Source organism: Dipodomys spectabilis, unplaced genomic scaffold (assembly GCF_019054845.1).
Source record: "Dipodomys spectabilis isolate Male_0828 unplaced genomic scaffold, ASM1905484v1 ptg000042l, whole genome shotgun sequence".
NCBI classification, from domain to species: Eukaryota; Metazoa; Chordata; class Mammalia; order Rodentia; family Heteromyidae; genus Dipodomys; species Dipodomys spectabilis.
Genome location: NW_024870719.1, coordinates 14,988,403 through 15,003,568, shown reverse-complemented (window position 1 = coordinate 15,003,568; position 15,166 = coordinate 14,988,403). Strand labels below are relative to the sequence as shown.

Sequence of the window (15,166 nt, the reverse complement as noted above, 5' to 3'; positions counted from 1 at the left end):
GATGGGATGAAGGATCTAGATGCTACCAAAAGCTAATTATTGTATACTTATATTTAGGTTGAAAGCTTGCTATGAATTATAATTCTCTAGTTACAGGATTGTGTGATATAGTTATAATTTTAAAACATAAATACAGTGGTTTAATGTGTGTGCAATATATAAATTATATAATAATGAAGTAGTTATTAAAAGTATGCTAGTCTCCTGGTTGGATTCTCCCTCTCTCTCTCTCTCTCTCTCTCCCTATTTTTCCCCTCTATAATAATACTTCACAGAAGTGCTATTTGGGGCTGGAAGTGGTGGTCAGTGGTACAATGCCTACCTAGCAAACTCAAAGGTCCTGACTTCAAACCTCACTACTGTTTCTTTACCTCTCCCCTTCCCCCCCCAAAAAAATTAGAATGATTTGAAACCTTAGCTGCAGATTCAGATCATCTGCAGAATGTGACAAATTATGCTGTAGCCCTAAGCTTTCCCTAAGAAGACTCTGATTTAATTGGTTTGGTGTGTGGCCTGAACACTAGTAATTCTTTTTTTTTTTTTTTGTCTGTCATGGGCCTGGGTGCTGTCCCTGAGCTCTTCAGCTCAAGGTGAAGGCTCTACCACTTGACCCACAGCACCACTTCGTTTGTTTTTTTTAAATCAGTCGTGGGGCTTGAACTCTGGGCCTCGGTGCTGTCCCTGCGCTCTTCAGCTCAAGGCGAGTACTCTACCGCTTGCGCCACAGTGCCACTTCCAGTTTTCTAGTGGTTTATTGGAGATAAGAGTCTCACAGACTTTCCTGCCTGGGCTGGCTTTGAACCTCGATTCTCAGATCTCAGCCTTTTGAGTAGCTAGGATTACAGGAGTAAGCCACTGGCGCACTGCGTCACTTCCAGTTTTATGGTGATTAATTGGAGATTACAGGCATGAGCTACTGGTGCCCGGCACCAGTAATTCTTTATGTGCTATATTCCAAGTGATTTGAATGTACAATCCAGCATTGAGAACAGTGATTTCAAAGAACCACAGGCTTGGGTATGAACTTGATTCTATAAGTGTTTCCTTCCTAGTTTTGATTGCAGGATTCCATTGTTCTGTCTTCCATGTTCCATCCCTGGCCAGCGGGACCAAGTGACTACTACACAGACTATGTGGCTACCAGGTGGTACCGCTCCCCTGAACTGCTGGTGGGGGACACACAGTATGGCCCCCCAGTGGACGTTTGGGCAATTGGCTGTGTCTTTGCTGAGCTAATGTCAGGAGTGCCTCTGTGGCCTGGAAAGTCCGACATGGATCAGCTCTATCTGATTAGGAAAACCTTGGGTAAGTGTGGTTTTTGTCCCACCTCTGGGACAAAGAGCCAAGTTCCCAGCTTATCTGACGCCCTTAGTGTTCCAGAAAGGGCATCTTGGAAACCTCAAAGTATCCACATTTTTTTAATTTTTGGGGGGGGTCTGGTCGTGGGGCCTGAACTCTGGGCCTGGGCGCTGTCCCTCAGCTCTTCAGCTCAAGGCTAGCGCTCTACCACTTGAGCCACAGCACCACTTCCGGCTTTTTTCTTTTTGCTTATGTGGTGCTGAGGAATCGAACCCAGGGCCTCATACATGCAAGGCAAGCGCTTTACCACTGAGCCACCTTCCCAGCCCAATACCCACATTTGTTTCTGTAAAAATAATGAACAATCACTGAACATTTTCTAAATGCCTAGATGACATGATTTGCATTAACTTAACTTCCATGTAGAAATTTACATTTCTAAAAAGCCTAGCAGTTGGGAGAACGCTTTCACAGTTTAGTTCATATCCAAAATGCTTGGGACCTGAAGTGTTTCAGATTCTGGAATCTTTATATATCCTTAATGAGGTATCTTAGGACTGGGACTCAAGTCTAAATGTGACAGGAGAATGGATGATGAGGTTCTTCTGCTTCCCAATCACCCAGAAAAATCACAAATTCTTGAGATCCACTCATGTAAAGCATTTCAGGGTGTCTCACACAAAGGAAAAGGTATTTTTTTTTGTCTCTGCCTCCCTCCCCCCCCCCCCCCCCCCCGCCAGGTCATGGGGCTTGAACTGTGGGCATGGGAGCTCAGCTCAGGTCGAGCGCTCTACCACTTGAGCCACAGCACCACCTCCAGTTTTCTGGTGGTTAATTGGAAATAAGAGTTGCACAGACTTTGCTTTCCTGGGCTGGCTTTGAACTGTGATCCTCAGATCTCAGCCTTGTGAGCCACCGGTGTCCAGCCAAAGGAAAGTTTTATAAGATGAAAACTTTAGCAAGGATTTATTTTAGTATAACAGGTTTTAAGTAGGGAGAAATGGAGACATTTTCTTCTCTCCATGCAGGAAATGGGAGTTAAAGATTCAAGCAATGGTTAGCAGGGCTTAGTTGGTAAAGCTCTAGCCAGTGAGTGAAAGTATCAGGTACTATGTTCAAATCAGTCTTGGACCAAAAGAAAAGATTCAAAATAGCAGTTCCTAGCTGTAGCTTTTATACTTTTTGAGCTGGGCAAGTATATGTGGGTATTTCAGTCTAGCAACTCTTAATCCTTAAAAATGGTTCTGAGTAGGTAAGCTAGCTAAGTGGGGCTCACTCAAAACTCAGGTAACTTTTAGGGTTTTCTTTGTCCAAACAAGTCTGTGTGTGTGTGTGTGTGTGTGTGTGTGTGTGTGTGTGTGTGTGTGTGTGTGTGTGTGTGTGTGTCTTGGTCGTGGGGCTTGAACTTGGGGCACTCTACCACTTTGAGACAGTGCCACTTCCAGTTTTCTGGTGGTTAATTGTAGGTAAGAGTCTCATGGATTTTTCTGGGTTCAAAGCTCAGTCTCCTGAGTAGCTAGGATTACAGGTGTGAGCCACCAGCACCTGGCACGCCTTGCATTCTTTCTGTCTACTCCTTTATAAAGAGTCCCCAGATTTTTACCATTTTGAAGGAGATGGCAGATTTAGACAGCCTCTTCTAGGTCACCTAATCTTTTGCTTTAGCATCCAGAAGTAGGTGTGATGGGAGGGGTGCTTCACTGCTTTTTCAGCATATTTCCTGGTTTTATTTTCTGAGCCTTTGGATGTTTGCTGAAAGGAATGTAATTTGTTTGTCTTCTCATCTGTCTGTCATGCCTCATGAGCACAGAATACTTTTTTTTTTTGTCAGTCATGCATCTTGAACTCTGGGCCTGGGTGCTGTCCCTGAGCTCTTCAGCTCAAGGCTAGTGCTCTATCAGTTCAGCCTCAGCACCACTTCTGGTTTTCTGGTGGTTAATTGGAGATAAGGGTTTCATGGACTTTTCTTGCCCTGGATGGCTTTGAACCACGATCCTCAGATCTCAGCCTCCTGAGTAGTTAGGATTACAGGCATGAGCCACTGGCGCACGGCTCACAGAATACTTTTATATCCACCTCATACCTTATCTTAAAGGTAATTACATACAATATTGTTAATGTGTCTATGTTTTTATTGTAGCCCATCATGTAAGGTCACGTGGTATTTGCTACTTGTGGTGTCACATTGGCACTCAAAAAGTTTTAGGTTTTGGGACACCTTGGGTTTCAGAATTTTTGGATTAGGGCTATTCAACCTGTATTCTGTTGTTGTCATTTCATTTGTATATTCTTAACCCGTTTACCTAATTACTTTGGATCATCCTGACTCTATGGAAGATGCTGGACTGAGCCCAGAGCCTTGTGCATGCTAGGCAAGAACACTGCCAATGCACTGAGCTATGTCCCTACTCCGGATTTTGAGAGAGACAATATAGCACAGGCCGGCCTTCAACCCTCTTCCTGCCTCTGCATTACAATGTCCAGCTTGCCTTGTATTTGTTGTTGTTGTTTCTCGAAGGTTCCTAAAGGTGAGATCTTGTCTTATATTTCAATTTATCCTTTACCAGTGTCTGAATATTGCAGACATCTTGTAGTCCAGGCAGAAGGCACGTAGCCTTCTGGTATTCCTCCAGTGATTTTAGAACCCTACAGTTGTGATGAAAAAAGGTTGTTAGGGTACTGAAAATTACTTATCATGCTAATGTTCACTGGGGTCTGGGACAAGGAATCAGAGGCTACGGTGTGTGTGTGTGTGTGTGTGTGTGTGCGCGTGTGTGCGTGTGCGCGCGCATGCTGGTTTTGGCCCTTGAACTTAGGACCTGTGAACTATATCCTTGAGCTAGTGTGCTCAAGGGGCCAGTGCCACAGCTCCACCTCTGGCTTTTTGCTGGTTAAATGGAGGTATGGATCTCATGGACTTTCCTGAGCAGGATAGCTTCAAAACATGGTCCTCAGATCTCAGCCTCCTGAGTAGCTAACGCTGATCCCTTGCTTAAAGGCTACCTGATCACTTAAAATGGGATGAGGTTCCTGGATGTGTGCGAGTTCAGTAAAATTCAGCAATGTGATACTCTAGCATAGGAACTCTAGCCTCGTTCATTTGGTAGCATGTGCAGGGCTCTGTCGGGAGGCTCTTCATTTCCACTGCACCCTGCCAAACGCCTCCCAGAGCCCAGCAAGGCCTCCCAGAGTACCTCCATACAAACAAAATTCCTGTAATATCCCTAGAATTTTACATGAGAGGGATTTTGGTTCACGTGGCTGCAATGTGTGCAGACTGAGCTTCACAAAGGCTCCTGGAATCTAAAAATGCTTCTTTTGATTCAATGCTTCTGATAAATCTTCTAAACAGTAGATGAAATGTATTTCCAACAGATTAGTAACTGGTGAAAGAAGGAGAAATCATGGTTCCATTTGGAATGTAGTCCTTCTATCTGAAAAATCTTCCATAATCTTCTATGTTCCTTTCTCTCTTCCTTCCTTGTCTTCCCTCTCTCTTTAAAATATTTATTGAGAGTTTGCTGCTGTATGTCAGGAATTGTTCTAATGGCTAGACATGTACATTTTTGTCAGAATTCAATTAATATAATTTCAACTTGTACTTGTTACACTTGGTTTTTTTTTTTGTTTGTTTGTTTTTGTTTATTTTTTTTGGGTCCGGTCATGGGGCCTAAACTCTAGGCCTGGGCGCTGTCCCTCAGCTCTTTAGCTCAAGGCTAGCGCTCTACCACTTGAGCCACAGAGCCACTTCCGGCTTTTTTTTTCCTGCTTATGTGGTGCTGAGGAATCGAACCCAGGGCCTCATGCATGCAAGGCAAGCGCTCTACCACTGAGCCACCTCCCAGCCCCACACTTGTTATTTTTTAACGCATTATTTGCATATATTGTTTGAATTGCTTGATTTGGGTTCCTCAAATACATGGTAAACCTTTGAGAGCAAGAGTATTGCAGCCTTAGCCAGGTGCTGGTGGCTCACGCCTGTAATTCTGGTTCAAAGCCAGCCCGAGCAGGAAAGTCCATGAGACACTTATCTCCGATAAACCACTAGAAAACCGGAAGTGGTGTTATGGCTCAAGCGGTGGAGCGCTCACGTTGAGTTGAAGAGTGCAGGGACAGCACCCAAGCCCAGAGTTCAAACCCCACGACCAACCAAAAAAATAAATAAATAAAAGAGTATTGCAGCCTTGTGTTTCTGTAGCTTACCACCTCTGGGCCTGACTCGGTGTACTGTCTGTTGTAGAGCTCAATACTCAATGCTTCTCTTGATTGGGAGAAAAATAAAACCACCTTGCATCTTTTGGTGGTATAGATACAAACATAGATTCCATAAAAGGGACCATAGTTCGCTGTTTGTTAACAAGTGTTGCCTCTATCTTTCTTCTTGTTTTAAAGGGGATCTCATACCCAGACACCAACAAGTATTTAGCACGAATCAGTATTTCAGTGGAGTGGAAATCCCAGACCCTGAAGACATGGTGAGTGACCAATTTAGAGAGAAGGCTGGCTAGGTTTTGCTAGTAACTTATCTGGGCCCCATGGCTCACTCTGCCTTGGAAGTTTTGAAAAGGAAAAGTAGAGTAAATTTGGCTAACAAGCTCTTAGTCTCAATGCTGATTTAATGTTGAAACAGTTTGCCAACCAGGGAACTTCTTTCCCTGGTTGGACCTGTCATTTATCATTGCTATCAATTGATTCTGGGTAGCTCAGGATCCGTGTGTGTGTGTGTGTGTGTCTGTGTGTGTCTATGTGTATTTGTGTCTGTGTATCTGTGTATACACAGGAGGCTGTGTTATTCAGGAGGCTGAGATTTGAGGATCATGTTTCAAAGCTAGCCTGGGCAAGAAAGGCCATGACATTATCTCCAATTAACCACCAGAAAACTGGAAGTGGCTCTGTGGCTAAAATGGTAGAATGCTATCCTTGAGCAAAAGAGCTCAGGAACAGTGCCCAGGCCCTGAGTTCAAGACCTATGATGGACGAATATAAAACAAAACAAACAGTACATAAAACAAACAGTATATAATCTGATATAATTCAAATAAACATTTAACAAAATATATAATGTATATATACAAATTATATCATAAGTATAAAATAATACAAATAAACCTCTGGAAAGTCATGCAAAAAGATTTATATTTGTTAAATAAATGCCCATATGTTTATATACAAAAATATTAACAGTATTTCTTTGTAATGATATTTCGAAGTAAACTTTTTTTATTCTTTTTGTTTTGTTTTGATTTTTACTGGTTGTGGGGCCTAACTCTGGGCCTGGGTGCTGTCCCTCAGCTCTTCAGCTCAAGGCTAGCACTCTACCACTTGAGCCACAGCGCCACTTCCGGCTTTTTTCTTTTTGCTTATGTGGTGCTGAGGAATCAAACCCAGGGCCTCATGCATGCAAGGCAAGCGCTCTACCACTGAGCCACCTTCCCAGCCCCAACTTTTTTTTATTCTTTATGGGTTTTAGGGGGGAGAAGGCATTAGTGAGGTTTTGGACTCAAGGCCTCATGCTTACTAGGCAGGTGCTCACCCTCTTGAACCATGCCCCAGCCCTCTTTTTCCTTTCTTTGCTTTTAGTTATTTTTCAGGTAGGGTTTCAAGGTTTTGCCTGAGACCAGCCTCAGCCTCAACTTCCTACCTACAGGCCTCCCTAAGTAGCTAGGATCCCAGATGCAAGCCACCACATCCAGATAACAGAAACGAACCCTACAGTTACTTAGAGTTTCCTAGTGCAAGTTCCGTCTGTTCCCATGCTTGTGTTGTCTCTTCCCTCACCCCTTCTGCCCCAGCACCCTCCCCCCATCCTGTCCTGCAGCACCAGCTTTAGGAAAAATGGGTCATGCTGGGACAGAGAGGGAGGAATGACACCTGGCAGATGGGAGACGACCCAGCTGGCTCCCTGGTGACCTGCACATTCCTAGTTATGCTCCAAATATCCCTTAGCACTTTCCAGTTGGATTGTCTGTGCTGAGACATCAGAACCAGCCCAGGTTTCATAAATGTAAAAACCTTCCCATGGTCTCTCAGAGATGGTCCTGCAGGAGATTTCCTGTTGACACAAACACAGGAAGAAGCAGCGGGGGCTGAACACTTCAACATCTGTGCTGCAGTCCCTCTGCGGGGTCAGTAACCTCGACAGGGAGGCCTGATGGTTGCTGGGAGTGAGGAACTGGCTCCACTGGCAGGCTGGGGTGTGCATCACCAGCAGCCTGCAGGCCTCCTCAGAGGCATTGTTGCTGAGACAGCAGGGCCCGATCTTAGCCAACATCATATCAATCCCCACATTTCACACAAGAGGAAAAACTATGACTATGGGGAGGGAAAGGGAGTTAGAAGCTACTCTTAAGTGCTTTGTATTAACACCCTCAGATTTGTCAACAAATCTGCTTTAGGATTTTTCTCCCCTTCTGTTGAATGTAAGAAACTTAGGCTCAGCTAGGCACCAATAGTTCACATCTGTAATCCTAGCTACTCAGGAGGCTGACACCTGGATCCAGTTGGAAGTCAACCTGGGCAGAGAAATCTAAGACTCTGACTCCAATTAATCAGAAAATGCTTAGAGGCATGGCTCAAGTGATAGAGCACCAGCCCTGAGTAAAAAGCTGATTGAGAGAGTGTAAGTCAGGCTCTGCCCTGTAATCAGTGATTTGCATGTAGACAATTGCGAATTGATAGTTGGAGCTGGTTCTCAGTCATAACACTGCACTCCAATGCTAGGCCATACATAGCACAGGGATGATTCATTAGATGAGTCTGGCCAGTTGCTCTGGCCAGCCGCTTACACTGTGCTATCTTCATACCCACAACACACTAGGGCCATTTGTTTTCCTCAGCTTGGCTGGTCTTCTTTCAGCAGCCTCCCTCCTCAGATAGCTTTTGTCAGTGGGATGTCTCTTTATCTGGTCAGCAGCCTTCCTTCAGTGACTGCAGCATGTGACTTGAGCAGAATAGCCTTATATGGCCAATGGGAGATGGATGAATGCCTACTCAGGAGACTCTTTAAGCTGGGAGCGGATTGGGGACCCACAGGCTCTTGTGGGAGGAGACACAGTGTTTATGCTAGAAATCCATGAAGCATCTGTTCAGTTGAGTAAGAAAAAACTGTATTTTGAAGCTCCCTTTATAGGAGTGTAAAATACAATAATCCAGTGCCTGATTTTCTCAGGAAAGGCAAGTTACCGAAATTGTGGTTAAAAAAAAAAACAAAAACTTTTATTTTTTTCATTAGAATTTATTTGTAATTTGCTAGCTTCTTCAGTATGTAAAGGGAATGGCTAGGAATCCCCCTACCCTACCCCACCCCAAAAAGGAAGTAAATTTGGAAAGTCATTTGGAAGTAGGAGAGGAGCTTAAGAGATTGATGCTGGGATTCATCCCTTTAATCCTAGCTACTCAGGTGGCTGAGATCTAAGGATCAGGGTTTGAAGCCAGCCCTGGCAGGAAAGTCCAAGAGGCTCTTATCTCCAATTAACTACCAGAAAGCCAGTGGAGCTTGACTCAAGTGGTAGAGTGTCAGCATTGAGCAAAAAAGCTCAGAGACAGTGCGTATGCTCAGGCCCTGAGTTTAAGTGCCAGGACTGGCACCAAGAAAAAGAGAAGAGACAGAGACAGAAAGAGAGAGATAGAGACAGTGAGAGAAACAGAGGCAGAGGCAGACAGAGAGAAGCTGTTACTGGGAAGGTGACTTGGGGAAAGGTGGAGGTGGCCAGGAAGGTGTCAAGAAGATAATTCTATTCCAGAGAAAGGTTGCCTTTGGAGGAACCTTAATCTGAATGTATGTCATAAATTAAAGGCTCCTTTTCTTTTCAACAGGAACCATTGGAGTTAAAATTTCCAAATATCTCTTATCCTGCCCTGGAGCTCTTGAAGGTAAATTTATGGCTTCAGCAGAAATAAGACAATAGCTGTCATCAGCATTACATGTACCAGTTCATGAAGTGTTCTTTTTAGAATTCTCTCAATTTTTAAAAGGGGATATTCTATTATAGTTGAAACATCTGTGTCCTTTAAATAAGCCTACCATCATATTTTAAATCTAAATTTATACAAAATGTAAAATTTAAAAGGGTAGTATTTGTTTTACAAAGGGATTCTTTCTTCAAAAAAATTCAGAGGTATATAAACCTTTAAATAGTAACTTCCTAGTACATGTGAAATACATTTTGATTTTAATGTTGTTTAAAAGCCAGATGCTGGGGCTGGGAAGGTGGCTCAGTGGTAGAGCGCTTGCCTTGCATGCATGAGGTTCAATTCCTCACCTGGGTTCAATTCCTCACCACCACATAAGCAGAAGAAAAAAAAAAACCGAAAATGGCACTGTGGCTCAAGGGGTAGAGCACTAGCCTTGAGCTGAAGAGCTGAGGGACAGCGCCCAGGCCCAGAATTCAGGCCCCATGACCAGACCCCTCCCCCCCCCAAAAAAAAGGCTAGATGCTGGTGACTCATGCCTGTAATCCCAGCTACTCAGGAAGCTGAGATCTGAGGATCTCTAGTTTTGTTTTGTTTTTTTTTTTTTTGTTGGTCATAGGGCTTGAACTCTGGTCTTGGGCTCTGTCCTTGCATTCTTCAGCTCAAGCAAAGCATGGTGGTTCACATTTATAATCCCAGTTACAGATGGAATTAAGAAGATTATGGTTTGGGGCCCAGGTAAAAGCATGAGACTCTATGTGAACCTAAAGCAAAAAAGGCTGGGGGTTGACTCAACTAGTAAAACACTTGCCTAGCAAGGGCAAGACCCTGATAAAAAAAAAAAAAAAGTTAAAAATAGTATTTAAGGAAATGGAAATACTAATTACCCTAATTTGATAATCATTACACATTTGAAAAATATATCAAATTATTTCACTGTACTCTATAAATACAATTATTGCATCATTTAAAGTGATAAAAAAATGAGTTTACTCTTACTAGATTAGTAAGCTCAAACGATTTAAAAGAATTGTGTGTTTTTTCAGGGCTGTCTGCACATGGACCCTGCTGAGAGGCTGACGTGTGAACAGCTACTACAGCACCCATATTTTGACAGCATCAGAAAAGTAGGGGATTTGACCAGAGAACCTAACAGACAAATGAGGAAGACCTTACGGCAGAGCCGGAAGCACGTGCCTGGGGTAAGAGTGGTGTACTATGGTATAAAAACACCCAAGGTTATAGTTTCAAATGCTTGCATACCTGCCACCATATGCAGAGCTGGAATCTGAGTTCAAAACCACTACCATACTCTGACCTCTTCATTCTGGCACTAGGAAACCAATTACCTGATTTATCAGGGACGCAGGGACATCTGCCTCCTACAGCCCCTTCTTCCCAAGTCCTAAAGGGTGCCCTTTGCCTGCTGTTTCCTGCTGCCACAGGGGATCCGGAGTTTCTGACACAGCCAGGTCCACTAGTACATGCTCCTTGCGCTTTTGAAAATGAAATCAGGTTTACCCTCTGTATTAATATTAACAACTATTAACAACATTAATAACTATTTTCCCTAGTCCTTTGCCAGAATTGGCTGTGGTAAATCCAGCCATGCGTGTTTGCAGGATGCCACCAAGGCAGCACATTCAAGAATAATATCCAGGGCTGGGAATGTGGCTCAGTGGTAGAGTGCTTGCCTAGCATGCATGAAGCCCTGGGTTCCATTCCTCAGTACCACATAAACAGAAAAAGCCAGAAGTGGTGCTGTGGCTCAAGTGGTAGATCACTAGCACATTCAAGAATAACATCCAGGGCTGGGAATGTGGCTTAGTGATAGAATGCTTGTCTAGCATTCATGAAGCCCTGGGTTCCATTTCTCAGTACCACATAAACAGAAAAAGGCAGAAGTGGTGCTGTGGCTCAAGTAGTAGAGCACTAGCCTTAAGCTGAAGAGCTTAGGAATAGTGCTCAGGCCCAGAGTTCAAGCCCCATGATTGACAAAACAACAACAACAACAACAACATCCAACTGCACTCTGAGAACTCATTAAGAATCCAGACTGGTAGCTAGGTACCAGTGGCTCACACTTACAATCCTAGCTATTCAGGGAGCTGAGATTAGACCTAGGAGAAAAGTCCAGATGCTGTCTCTAATTAACCAACAAAATGCTAGAATGGATGCATGGTTCAAGTAATAGAGCATACCAGCTTTGAGCAAGCAAGCCAAGTGAGCCTGTGAGCCCTAAGTTCAAAGGGCCCTGTACTGGGGGAAAAAAAAATCCTGATTAGTGCAAAGTGTTTAAATGGCCTTACATGAGTGTCTCGATTGAAGGCAAAATCTAGCAATTTAGAACAGATAGACCATAGTTGGACTGGCTGCTCTTGGTCACTTCTGGATTTTCTATGTACTTCCTAAGCTATGCCTTATATTGCCTAAGTCTTTCCATTGGTAGCCCCCATTGATTAAAACAGAATGCATCTGGGGCTGTGTGTGGTTTGGAGGAAATAGATGCAGTGGTCATTAGGAATAGGTACTACACGAACCCCAGGGCCCTGAGATAGGCCACTTACTGTGTTAGAATGTTTTTCTTCCATTTTCTATCATATTACACACACACACACACACACACACACACACACACACACAATCAAAAGGGAATTTATGTGCTGAAAAAGTTCCTGAATTGCCCCTTTTGTGATGCATTCTAAATAATGGGGCTGGGGGGGTGGTGAGGGGGGGAATATAAGGCCCTGTTAACTGTGTTTTGCATTTTCATTTGCAGTACCTACCTCAGCTAACCAGCAGCAGCATCCTTCCAGCTTTGGATAACAAGAAATACTACTGTAATACTAAGAAACTTAGCTACCGTTTTCCAAACATTTAAGGAGCTTAGATTGATGATAAAGGAAGAATTGCTCAATGTTGAAGACACAAAACATACACTTTTGAAAACAAAGCAAGAGTATTGTAAACATACCAGGAGGAAACATAAGCAAGTGATTGGGAGGCCACTTGGCAAGACACGATGGGAAATTCCAGACCTAGGTCTGCTGATTCGATCCACAGCAGAAAGGAAAAACTTGTTTAGAGTTTCACTTATGTTTTTCTTTTTTTATCTCAGCTGCTAAGCTTATGAAAAGAACTGTGTCTACTGCCCATAACTCTAAAAAAATTAATGATATCAAAAAGATTCATGCTTCAGTTGTACTATATACCACATGTAAAAAATGGATTACAAAATGGCTGTGTTTTCCTGGATCTCCGTTGCCTTGAATCTTATCTCCTGCCTTTCTGATTGTTTCAACGTATTTAAGGATAATTTTAGTTCTTGAGATGAAAAGGTTAAAATTATATTTCCTGTTTGCTTGCTCTATCTCTTGATTTTTATATTTTTAAAACATTCTTTGAGCTAGCCGCTGGTAGCTCACGCCTATATTCCTAGCTACCCAGGCGACTGAGATGTGAGGACTGTGGTTCAAAGCTAGCCAAGGCAGGAAAATACATGAGACTCTTATCTCCAGTAAACCACCAAAAAGCTAGAAGTAGGGCTATGACTCAAGGGGTAGAGTGCTAGCCTTGAGGGGGAAAAAAATGTTTAGTGACAGTGCCTAAACCCTGAGTTCAAGTCAAGGATGAGCACACTTTAAAAATATATATAAGTTGCTCAAAATATCTAAAAACATATTATTAAAAAATACTACAAGCCAGGCGCCAGTGGTGCACACCTGTAATCCTAGCTACTCAGGAGGCTGAGATCTGAGGGTCATGGTTCAAAGCCAGCCCGGGCAGCAAAGTCCGTGAGACTCTTATCTCCAATAAACCACTGGAAAACCAGAAGTGGCTCTGTGGCTCAAGCAGTAGAGCGCTCACCTTGAGCTGAAGAGCGCAAGGACAGCGCTCAAGCCCAGAGTTCAAGCCCCACGGCCGACCAAAAAAATAAATACTACAATTTTATGTTTGTGTACCAGTTTGTTTATATGTGTGTGTGTGTGTGTGTGTGTGTGTGTGTATACACACATATATATATACCTTCTAGTATTTTTTTGGCAGTCATGGGTTTGAACTGAGGGCTTGTGCTTGCTAGGCAGGTGCTCTACCACTTGAGCCATACCTCTAGAACTTTTTGCTTTAGTTACTCTTCAGATAGGGTCTTGCATTTATACCCAGGGTAGGCATGGACCACAATAATCCTCACTGTGCTTCCCATATAACTGGGATGGTGCACTACAAATGCTTAGCTTTTGATGGTTGAGACGGGGGTGGAGGGGGTGGGGGGTGGGGAGAGTGGTTGGGGGGGGGGGGTGTCTCAAGAACTTTCTTCCAAGTCTGTCCTTGAACTATGATCCTCCTGAGCTCCATCTCTCAATTAGCTAGGATTACAAGTGTGATCTATTGAGCTTATGTTTTTCTCTTTATCTCTAGTAAAAAAATACAACTTAAGTCATTTTTGCTGTCAAGATAGATTACTAATCCATCTACACCTGCTAACCTAAATTGCCTTTCAACAATGGCATGAGGGCTGGGAATGTTGCTACAGTACTTGCTAGCATGCATAAAGACCTGGATTTGATTCCTCAGTACCACATAAACAGAAAAAGCCAGAAGTGGTGCTGTGGCTCAAGTAGTAGAGTGCTAACCTTGAGCAATAGAAGCTCAGGGACAGTGCCCAGGCCCTAAGTTCAAGCCCCAGGACTTGCAAAACAAAACAAAAACAAAACCAATGGCATGAATCTTAGAGGCTGACCCAGGTGGTCAACAGGTAGAACAAGACCACCAAGCTTCACAGGAACTGAACCTGTCAGCCTAAAATTAATTAGTACTTCTTTCTCCCTAGCTTAGCCTCAGGCTTGGAGATAGTTCTACAAATTAGGCGTTTTAGAACTGTTTGTGACCTTCAGGTCATGTTAACTGATATTTTGTTAAATTATATTTTGTTAACTCCCTAAAGCATCTTTTAGGTGTATATACAAATGTATGTACACTCACACATATATACTTGTATACATATACATTCTATTCTAACAACTAATATATGAGCACCAATAAGAAAGTAGTACAAAGTCATATTGAGGATTTCTAGGTTTGTATAGTGAGATTTATAATGATATGCAATTGCCTTTGATTTGGCTTACTTAGTACTAACCAAAGCTTTTTCCTCCTTGACCCTGGACACAACGGTGTCAAAGCCCCATGTCACTTTCTTACCATTCATCACCATTTCTGGTTCATGTGCTTCACTATTTTCTAGCAATTCTCAGCCAGTCTTCAATGTGGCACTTTACTCTATCTTCACATTGTTTCTTCTACATGCTCAGTTTCTTCCTGTATTCATTTTTTTTTCATGACAGCATTTGTCCCCATTCACTTACTGCTAAGTAATCCACTAAATTTTCTCCACATTTTGTCATTTGTTCAAGAATTCTGGCTACCCAGCTAGTTTACTTATCATACGGTTCCTAATGTATTAGCTTCTTGACCCATATAATTTCTGTTACATAGCTTTGACTCAAATGATGAGGAAGGGTATCCAACTTCTGTGACTAGTTAGAATTGTCTTCCTTTTTTCTTTAACCCAAGAACAATATATTAACAGACACAGATGACTATAACCACCTAAATCACTCAGTAATTTTACAGCAAAACATTTAGACTAGAAAAGCAGCTCCAAACTACATCATGCTTAGTCGTCTCAACTCAGGAATGAAATAAACCTGAGAAAAAGGGCTCATCTTTTCTCTACTCAGTTCTATTGACTGTATGCTTATGCTCATCTAACCATAATCCCTTTTTTCAGCATGGAATCACCACCTCATCATATAAGACTATTCTACATCCTTGTTTTTTATTTACTACTTTCTGAATTGTAAACGACAGTGATACTAGCAAGTATTATATCACTTATGCTATACGCTATTTGCATTTCCTCATTAACTATGGGTGAATATTTTCCCTATAAGCT

The 15,166-nt window shown here is 42.8% G+C and overlaps 1 protein-coding gene across 2 annotated transcripts in view; it reads left to right on the top strand.

The window, feature by feature from the left end:
- Positions 1-12,580, top strand: part of Cdkl1 (cyclin dependent kinase like 1) — a 57,919-nt gene extending 45,339 nt beyond the window's left edge. For both annotated transcript variants that reach the window (XM_042677978.1, XM_042677976.1), the window contains exons 6-10: positions 1,105-1,305; positions 5,692-5,774; positions 9,115-9,171; positions 10,257-10,412; positions 11,990-12,580. In XM_042677978.1, the coding sequence (XP_042533912.1) occupies positions 1,105-1,305; positions 5,692-5,774; positions 9,115-9,171; positions 10,257-10,412; positions 11,990-12,091 (599 nt within the window). In that variant the 3' untranslated portion in view covers positions 12,092-12,580. The remainder of the gene's footprint in view (positions 1-1,104; positions 1,306-5,691; positions 5,775-9,114; positions 9,172-10,256; positions 10,413-11,989) is intronic.
- The last annotated feature ends 2,586 nt before the right edge of the window (positions 12,581-15,166 follow it).